The sequence below is a fragment of the Geospiza fortis genome, unplaced genomic scaffold (genome assembly GCF_000277835.1).
Source record: "Geospiza fortis unplaced genomic scaffold, GeoFor_1.0 scaffold111, whole genome shotgun sequence".
NCBI lineage: Eukaryota > Metazoa > Chordata > Aves > Passeriformes > Thraupidae > Geospiza > Geospiza fortis.
This window is the reverse complement of record NW_005054321.1, coordinates 6,404,728-6,414,802: the sequence shown is the minus strand read 5'-3', so window position 1 is coordinate 6,414,802 and position 10,075 is coordinate 6,404,728. Positions and strand designations below refer to the sequence as shown.

Genomic DNA, 10,075 nt, shown 5'->3' with positions numbered 1-10,075 from the left:
TCGGTGCCTGCCCCGCTCCCCGGCGGCTCTTGCGCCTCTCTCCTTCTCCTCGCCGCCGCCTAACAGGTGGTGGTGCCGCCGCGCCTTCCTCCGTACAGGTAGGGAAGTCTCGGGTCCCCCTTCCCCCCGTCCCCGACGGGCTCGCGCAGCCCCAGAGCGCTGCTGGAGACTGCGCTGAGCGGGGAGAGCCGGGACGCCTGCGGAGGGGGGAGCCGCGCTGTGCCCGCGCTGCTGCTCTGAGAGCTGCTCGCCCCTCATGGCCCCGGCCGTGTGTCTGTCGTTGCAGCGGGCATGGGGAACCAGGTGGAGAAGCTGACCCATCTCAACTACAAGGAAGTTCCTACGGCCGACCCGACAGGTATGGACAGAGATGAAGGGCCAAGGATCGGGGTCTCCTACATCTTTTCGAATGACGATGATGAGCTGGACCAGCAGCAGGATTCGGTGCATGACCTGGGGGGTGAGAACCCTGCCCTGCAGCCCTACGATCCCCAGCTGCACGAGGTGGAGTGCTCAGTCTATTACCGGGATGAGTGTATCTACCAGAAGAGCTTTTCAGAGGAGGACACGCAGCTAGAGGAGAGTGATGAAGGAGGTGGGGGGCATCTGAGCACCTACACCCCGGAGAACCTGCTAAATAGGTGTAAGCCCGGTGACCTGGTGGAGTTTGTGTGCCAAGCCCAGTATCCGCACTGGGTGGTCTACGTGGGGGATTTTCAAGTCGTGCACCTCCATCGGTTGGAGGTGGTGAACAGCTTCCTCACCGACGCCAGCCAGGGCAGACGCGGCCGCATTGCCAACCAGCTGTACCGCTACAAACCCCTCAGCCCGGCCGTGGTGGTGCGCAATGCCCTGGAGCAGGTGGGTTGCAAGGATCGGGACTTGAGCTGGAGAAACTCGGAGTGTTTTGCTGCCTGGTGCCGATACGGCAAGCGAGAGTTTAAAATCGGCGGGGAGCTGCGCATAGGCAAGCAGCCCTACCGATTGCAGATCCGGCTGGGGGACAAGCGCAGCCACACGCTGGAGTTTCAGAGCCTGGAGGATCTGATCATGGAGAAGAGGAGAAATGACCAGATTGGTAGAGCTGCTGTGATCCAGGAGCTCTCCAGCCACCTGCAGGCTGCAGAGGAGGAGGAAGAGGAGGATGAAATCCATCATCATCCAGGTGCTCAGACTGCTGTAGAGTAGCAGCCTCAGCACCACCATTCTGCTTAGCCTGGGTGATGGGGATTAAAACTGAAGGCTGCGAAATTGAGCTGTTATAAGCCCTTTGGGCTGCTTCGGTGCAGCTTCATTCCAATCACATGTGAAAGGAAGGGGGAAAGCTGCTTAAGTGTCTGTGCTTTACTGCTTAACTCCTTCAGTGCTTCATGATAAAACCCCTGACTTAATATTTGTAGAGGATAAAACTCAGGGCAACCTCTGCCATATTCGCACATAGCCTTTTCCTCAACCATCTGCCAGCAGGCCTGACCCTACAAGATGCTAAATGCCTTTGACATCTACTTATCACCAGAAGTTAATAGTATTTAATGCCATTAAGAAGTAGCCAACAACTTCCAGGACGTGACCGTGTAGCTCTGAACATGAGGATATTGTTTTCCCTTCTCTGCTACTGTTTCTCTTCAGCTGTGGCTTCTGTTGGTATTGCAAGGAGCTGCTCCTCGCCGGGTTCAAGGCTTTGGCGGTTTGGTAAACAGCTCCCCAGAAGGTCTAAGGCAGAAATCTCCACTGATTTTAATGAAATGGGTTTGAGGTGCCTGGTGCCTTCTTAATTCATAGGAGGTTGCAGGTGGGCTGGGGGACCTTCTCCTTTGCCATCAGCATGTGGTTTTGGGGACAGAAGATGTATTTGTTGCCAGCAGGTCCAGGGAAGGAAGTTTGCCAGCCCAGTTGTACTCTGCACGCTGGCGTGTGTGGGGACTCCTACAGGCAGATGCTGAGCTGTGTCAGGGCTCATTACAGGCTGCCTTGACTTCTCCTAAAGCAAGTGGCAGAGCTCCTGATTAAGTCTGTAATACACACAGAGGCAGCAGAGGCAGGTTGCTTATGTGTAAGAGTATGTCTTGAGTAAGCTGTCCCTCAAGAGAGTGACCTCTTGGCTGGGTGCTTCTGGCTGTGAGTGTGCCACAGGTTCTGCACCACAGTGAGCACAGCTGTGATGGAAGGTGATGGAAAGGAGCACAGGCTGGAAGACATTACAGGGCTTGGGTGTTCCAGAGCAGTTTCCTCTTCATTAGGGATTTCGTGTTTCTTTTTTTTTTGCTAGTTTCTATGGTATGCAGCTGAGCTATAGCATTAGAGGAGAGGACACGCCTCCAAAGTTGTGCAAGTCCCTCAGGAAGGGAGTGCAGTGCTGCCTGCCCTGAATATTCCCTGAACTTTTATTCAGCTGTTGGACTGATCTCCCACACAGGCAGCACTGTCAGATCTTTGTCCTGGGATCTGGGGTGTGTGAACAAGCACTGATTTGGAGGCAGTTTCTAATTCAAAATTCCTTCCCCTTAAAACCCAATATGATGATGTGAACTTGAAGATAAGCTTGAGTTCATTTAAGTAATGGAAACTAACAGTGTGATGTAAACTTGAAGCATAATTAATATGATCTTCCCCGAAGCTGTTTACAGTTATACCACAAATAGCAAAGAACTCCATGTCCTTTCCACCTCTGTGACAGGAGCAAAGTTTGTTGTTTAAGAATAGGTAGACACAAGCTTTTGATTAGTTAAGACTGTATGAAGCAACTTTGCCAATTTGAGCCAAGTGGATTGTGGTGTCGTGTTTTCTGCCTAAAATATAGAAGCTAGGACTTGGCCTGTGAAACACAAATCCAGGGGAGAGTTTAATACCAAGCTCCCTTAGAATGCTATAGCTCAGGTGCCTACACTAAGTGTGCTTTTTTTCACCAATATGCAATTGAGTTATTCTCAGGTTACTGTGGTTGTCAAGCAGATATCTCACCTTGTTTTGAAAGCATATCTACCCATATCTGATTGTGATAGGGTTAATATGTGTATGTCTGCACACAGGTTTTATACAACTACTAGTAACTACTGAAAGCTGAAATGATCACTGAGACAGTCTGAAAAAGAGTGAAGGAGAGTCTCTCTGTTGTACTTCTGATTGATATGAGACAACAGATTATCTAGACCATGAGCAAATGTCTAGCTGTGGTTTCTTTCATACTGAAACCTTGTACATAGCAAAGTTTATTTCACTGTGTAATATAGCTATGTAAAATAATATTTTCCTAGAGATATTTTTGGAAGTTTAAAAAAAAACCCTTCATAACCCTTGCATTTGAAAGGAAATTGTTATGCACGTTATTTTCCAGTTCTCTGAATGGGTTTATTTTTCATTCATGATCTAAAGTATATTCTAGGTCATAAAATATTGAAACTGCTATAAATGTCAAATATTATGTATCTACAGGGTACTAAACAGTAAACTAGTTGTGAAAATATTTTTCCTTTGTGTCTGAAACATCAGAACTATGACACTTAGCCATTTCTCTCCTTCTGAGATATCCTGAATAGTCTGCCTTTGTTTTCTGTTCTTTTTTTCTCACTTTTTTTCCTGTCTGTTTTGTTTTTCGGGTGTTTTTCTTCTGTTTGTTTTAATTAAAAAAGGACCAAATCTGCTTGGGAATGGAGAGCAAAGCTTCTTTGACCAACTGAAATCTTGTCTTGTGCTGGTCTTGGTGCTTCTCTGTACCGGTCATGCCTTTTGGGATAAATTCCCCCACAGGCACAAGGCCTTAGCAAAGAATTCCAGAGCTTGCAGTGCTTTGCTAGGACAGAGAGTGAAGGAGGAGCTTACCTCACAGCAGAGTTTGTCATGCATTCTGCTGTGTTATAAAACCTCTGTGCTCCTCTGGCATACAGGTGTTTGATATTTGGAATCATAAAGTTTCCCTGCAAGCTATGTTTGGGAATTTATTGTCCCCTGACATTCCATTGTGTGTAAAAGAGGGTGGAAAGCTTGGCATTTTTTAAAATTTTGTCTGAAAGAGGGCTACCTCCATACAGGGATTTCTTATTCCAGCAGATAAAGATGCAACTGTTGAATCTTTAACAGGCAGGTCCTTTTCCCCTACTTGTTGATTAGGCAGTGTTATTTAATAGGTGCTACTAAACACCACTGCCCACATTTCTAAGCAGTCTGTTTTAAAGCCATGGACCTGTAATGACCTGGATGTGAGAACAGAAATTGCTGTAGGAGGACATCTCAACTGCTTGCTTTCTTGTCTTTGCTGTTCTTTGCTCATTTACTCTCTGCAGAGTAAGCTGGGATTTCTGGAGCTTGATTAAAAAAAAAAAAAAAAGATCTCCCAGGAAAACTGACTCTTTTGTGTCTACTTCAGGACTGTTGCATGGATCACAAAAGAGAGGGGAAGGGAATAAAGTGCTCTTCTCTGCATCTGCTTTAACATAGGGAAATGCAGGTGTGCTCCTTCTGCAGAGCTTGTGCTTCCGCAAAGGTCTTAAGTCTAGATTGAGTGTAAAGTTTTGAGTAGACCATACCTACTTGAGGCCCCTTGAGAATCAGTAAGCCTATTCTTGTGCTTGAAATTAAGTGTATATTTACATTTCTTTATGAATGAGGGTCTGGAATTTCAATATGATGTCTCTGGTGGGGGCGTGGAGCTTCTGAGGTTGCATAATCTACGGGGGAGAATAAGTAGTGCAATGAAAGCTATTTCTAAAGGGCCTCTTGTCCAAACAGAGCTTGTGGAACCTCACCCAAACTTTGGCTTCAGATTCCCTCTGGAAATGCAGGAGCTGCACTGATTTGGTGAGAGGTGTGTTACCCAGCAGTTGTAAGCTAAGCTGGTGATCTGCTGCAGATTCCTCCAGTATCTTTTTCTCATCATGCTTAAGCTTTCCATTGCATTTTAACATTTAAATTTAATATGATTTGTTTTAAAACCCTTTTGATTGTGCAAACATTAATCTATATGAATTTACTCATTCGGGCATCTCTACTCCTGTGAATATCAATATGCACATGTGAAGGCTGGCAAGGCTGAGCCCCAGATGTGTAAATGCAGCTCCAGCTAGGAAATGTAGATGAGCAGTCTTATTTCCCTGGAGTATTGGTGTATTTGATGCAAATAATGCCTTAGAAAAGGTGTTGTAGTAAAACCTACAATTATCCGTTGATTGAGTAATTTTAAAAACACAATTTAGACATTCATGTTCCGTGGCAGTGAACAAAGACATAAACTGAAGACTATTTTGTTATCCCTGATTCTGTGTGAATGCAAGGTATTGATTACAGCAACTCTAGAACTCCTCTGGCCATTGTGGTAGGCAGTTGCCAAGTAGGCAGGGAAAATTCCCAAAAGCTACTTCAAAATCTGTATTTTCTTACTTGGAAAAATACATTCTTCAGACTGAAGGACCCTAGACTATGGAAGTAAACTTTAAATTTTGTATAAATGAAACCATAGGCAAACTCCTTTTGTTCATTTGATTTCACTATTCCACTCAGTACTATAATAGGTGATATTGTGTGATTAATCTGTTTCAGATTTTGAATGTAATGGTGGTTTTCTTTTTCTCTTTTCCTTTGGTTAAGTTTTACCAAAGGTCTGTCCTTGGGTATGTGAAGTGTGTTGTCGAGTGGTTTCCCACTTGTGCTTTTCTGACAATTAACAGCACCAACCATAAAGCTAACAGCCATGTAGGAACAAGTATTTTTTGAAAACAAAATTTTAATTTTGTATAAGAGATCAGAGACTAGTAACTAAGTAGAGGTAGGAAATACGTTGTTTCCAACCACAGTTTCTATTTGTAAGAAATCTACAATTAATTGAGTATGCTTGACTACTCTTAAAATCAGTGTGCAGTGATAAGGCAAGGAGTATTATATCATGGGCTTAGACTTTCAGATTAAGCTTTTTCTTTAACTGTGAATAGGAAGAAATCAGGGTGATTTTGAACACCAGTGGTTTAGATGGTTTAAATTCCTTTGCATTAATACTGGATTAGAAGCTTTCTTTAAATGCACACTTGAAATTCCTAACATTGTAACACTTAATGAAATCATCCACAGTAAGAAGTGTAATCACAAATATGATTTTTTTCCCACCATGAGCATTTTCTGTAAGCTGTCTTTTGTCAGTAAATGTTGAATTGTTAGTGCAAATATCTTCTTTTCCTGAGAAAGAAGTACGCATCATTGATTGTACCATTTCCTTCAAAATGAAGGGCATTTCATAGTAACTCAAAAGAAATAAAAGATTTATAGTGTCTTTTACAACCTTTCTTGCTTTTGTTTTTTTGAATAGTGTGTTTTTCTTCAGCTTTTGGAAAAAAGTTGTAATTTCTCATGATGGACACATCAGACACAAAACAATATTTTCACTGCCTTCACAAATCAGATCAAAATCTAACTCTTTGGTTGTGTTCTTGCTTCAAAGAAAGAGGAAGAATTATCTCTATAAAAGGCCAGACCATCAGATGCTTAATAGGTGATAGCTGTATTAAATCCAATGAGGATCTGGCCCATATTTTAATTTTTAAGTGGAAAATTAATTCAGCAGCAGATCATATAGTATTAGCTGGCAGCGCAGCTTGTCTTTTCTGCCAGCAACTGCTAAAGGAACAGATGTAGTGCCTGCTAGAGGGAGAAACGAGAGAACAGAACTCACAGGGAGTTTTTGGGGAAATCTGTACAACTGTTCAGTTTGTGTGTTTTGTCTCATGGCAAATCCATGGCTGGTGTGAGATCATAGTTCTACCCACACCAGCCGAAGGGACATTGCTTAATCAAGGTGACAAGGGCTGTGTGTGTTGTGAGGAAATATTACACCCATGGGGTAGCCATTCTTAATCCATTAAAGCCTTCCGCTGGATGCATATTCACAATGGCAAAGCAGTGGTACAACCAGCAAGCTGTACTTGGCCTCAAGATCCTGACCACAAGGAGCTATTTGAGTCTCACACAAAAGGACTGAGTCAGCTCTGGCAAGGATTCTTTGAGTGAAACCATCCTGAGGAAATCTAGCTGTAACAAGATGAGACTTCTGCTGAAAGTATCAGTGGAGATTTAGCTCTTCTGTGGGTGGCAGCTGTCCATGACAGCTGTCTTACAGTTGTGAGAAAGTGAGACAAATTTTTGTATCAGAGACAGCAGCTTTCAGGGCTCAAGGCTGCAGGTGTGAATCTACCATAACATCGAATTTGTAGCTCTGGTATGGACTTAGGTGACTTTGAACAGAATGTATGAGGCACCCAGCTGTGCTCTATGTGACTGCAAGAGTGCCTGAATTTTCAGGTGTCTGACACTAGATTTGAAAACATGAAGAACCAAAAATGTTATTTGGGTGCCTGGATCAATACATGAAAATTCCTGCTCAGTTATCACTTAGCACTGGAGGCCACTGAATTCTGAATCTTCATAGTTTGACCTGGTTTTTTTGTGTATGTGTGTTTATTTTGTCACCATAGTGTTTTCTTGAGGCTTTGGGACTTTTTTTTTTTTCCCTGAAGTTTCTCCAGCTGCATAAAGCAAAGCAGTCCATGTATTCTCTCACAGCTTGTGCCCATAGAGAGGGAGATTCTGCTTACTGGATCTCCCTCCCAGTGGCTGCTTCCAGAATGTCTGTGACATCAGATACCAAAAAGAAGCATCTTGAAGAGGACATTTGCATTGCCCTTTTATGTCAGAATGCACCTGAGCTAGAAATAGGGTAAATTAAAATGCAAGTATTGGGACATGGATTATCACGAGGTCTCTGCACTCCTGGCTGGTTTCTCTGAGCACTGGACTTATACAGAGAGTTTTTCTCTTCAGTTCTCTCTTCAGTGCACTGTGGATCGTTTCCAGTACGATACCCATGAAGGTTCACCCCACAAAAATCTGGGAGTGATGGGAAGATTGAATCCTCATAATCCCCAGGCAGAAAAGGAAATCAGTTTTCAGCCTTCATCTGCCCTGAAATTCTGCCCAGGTCTCTAGGATACTGTACAAAATCCTACTGCCCACCACTAACATTGCCATTGTCATTGTAAAGGAAGATGCCCAAGCTTCAATTTGAGAGTGATTGCCTTGTGCTTTTTTCCAAAGAGCCTCCACACTGTGGCAGGAGGCAGTGCCTGTGGCCAAAGGCAAGGTGCCCAAGGGCTGGAGGGGAAAGGAAGGGAAGAGAGAACAGCAGACTTCCATAATCATGGCAAATCCATAGTGGTGGAAGGCACTTCTGCAGATCCTGTAATCTATCCATTTGCTCAAAACACATGCAACTACAGCATGTTCCTCAGGGCTGAATCCAGTTCTATTGTTCATAACTCCAATTATGGAGACTGAGGATTTCTTAATGCAGCATTTCATCACTTATGTGATGAAGGTTTTTTGTATTTGAGTTTTACCAAGGACTTCTTGATCATCCATGACACCTCTGCTTGGCTTCTTGCGCACAGGAATGGACCATTCTCTGCTTTCCAATCCAATAAGCAGAGATTGCCTGTCCCTCCTTTAGCTGGAGGGTCAGGCTCCCCTGTACCCAGGAGAACATCCAGTCAGCCTCCTTTCCATCATCTGTGTAGCTCCAAAGCGTGCTGACCTCCTGCTGCAGCTCCTTCCCTTGGTCACAGAGGTGCTTCATCAGCACAGACCTGCAGGAAAGGAGCCCCAAGAGCACCCTGCAGCCTGAGATTGCACAGCTGGGTCCTCCCTATGGCAAAGGCCCCAACTCTCCCATTGCTCTCTCACTCTTACTGAGTAAGAGAAGAAGATGGAAGAACTCATGGGTCGCGATTAAGGCAGGGACATCAGTGACTCATGACTGTCACAGGCAAACCAGACACATAATGGGGAAAATTACATGTATTATCAATGAAAATAGGTTTGAATGGTGAGAAAGAAAGAAATAAATTAAAACAAACCTTTCATTCCTTTTCCCTATGACACCAAGGGGTGTAGGGGTGGAGAGATGGGCTGTGGTGAGTCTCTGCCAGCCTCTCCTTGCTGCTCCCCCTTCCTTCCCCTTCTCCCTGTTCTGGCACAGGCCCTTCCCTAGGCTACAGGAGTGTCTGTGCTCCAGCTGGGATGCTGCCTGAGGGGGATCTCTGCTCTGGGACTGCAGCCCCTCCTGCCCTCCTCTTCCTCCAGACCTCCTCTTTGGGGTCCCTCTGGAGCTGCTCCCTCCTTGGATGCCAGTGGCACATCACCACCATTGCTGAGCATCGCTGTTGCTCTCAATGGAGTTCTTGGCCCTTTTGGGCAAGTGAAAGCCCCCGTCAGCCACAACACACTGATGGCTGTGTGCCAGGGCCAGCCACCACATAGCTCTCTCCCAAACATCGGATCCAAAATCCAGTGGAAATGAAGAATTCGAAGCAGCCCTTGATCAGGAAGACCTGGCAGAGCTTGTTGGAAGGGTCTGGAGCTTGCCAGAAACCTAAATGCTCAGTGAGGCTTATTTGTCTCACCCCAGGTCACTGAGAATCGTGGTCAGTCCCTATGTTGAAACCAGAATTTGTTGCTTGCATTTAGTCAGTCAGCAGAAATTAACTGGGACTATTAAGAATTGAGCACCATATAAAATCTATGCTCTCTAATTTTTCCTTTCTCCTGAGCTGCTTCTGTCCTGTCCTCTTCAGAAGAATCATTCTGGGACAAGCCCTGTTCTTTGTACAGTAGTTAGTGTGACGAGATCTCCAGGTGTTTACAAAGTATTCATTAACTCAATAACCAGAGGGCAGAGGAAATGAAATGAGCATGTTCTGGACCATGAAATAGATGACTCACATCCATGGAAAAGGTTTAATTGAGCAAAACAGGCACACAAGTGTACCTGGCTCACCACAGAAATTGCACAGAGGAAGACAAGCCTTGAGAGAGAAGGATGGAGGCACCCTGACAGCACACAGAGAAATGTGTGCAGTGCTTGTGTAAATCCTGTTTGTGGAAAACAGGTCTCTGCACACAACTCATCCAGCTCTCAGAGAAGGCAGCTGGCAGCACTCTCCTTTACAAAGCTTTCATTAGAGCTGTTGCTCATGTCCAGTGGGGAAAAGGTGCTCTGCTGGGAAGCTCAGCACTGCGCACAGTGAGGAACACATCCCTG

General features: G+C 44.9%; 1 protein-coding gene across 1 annotated transcript; it reads left to right on the top strand.

Moving 5' to 3' along the window:
* The first annotated feature begins 31 nt into the window (after nt 1–31).
* LRATD2 (LRAT domain containing 2) lies at nt 32–1,420 on the top strand. Its single transcript, XM_005420716.2, has 2 exons — nt 32–98; nt 287–1,420. The coding sequence occupies exon 2, from the start codon at nt 292–294 to the stop codon at nt 1,186–1,188; it is 897 nt and encodes a 298-aa protein (XP_005420773.1). The 5' UTR covers nt 32–98; nt 287–291; the 3' UTR covers nt 1,189–1,420.
* Nucleotides 1,421–10,075: the final 8,655 nt, after the last annotated feature.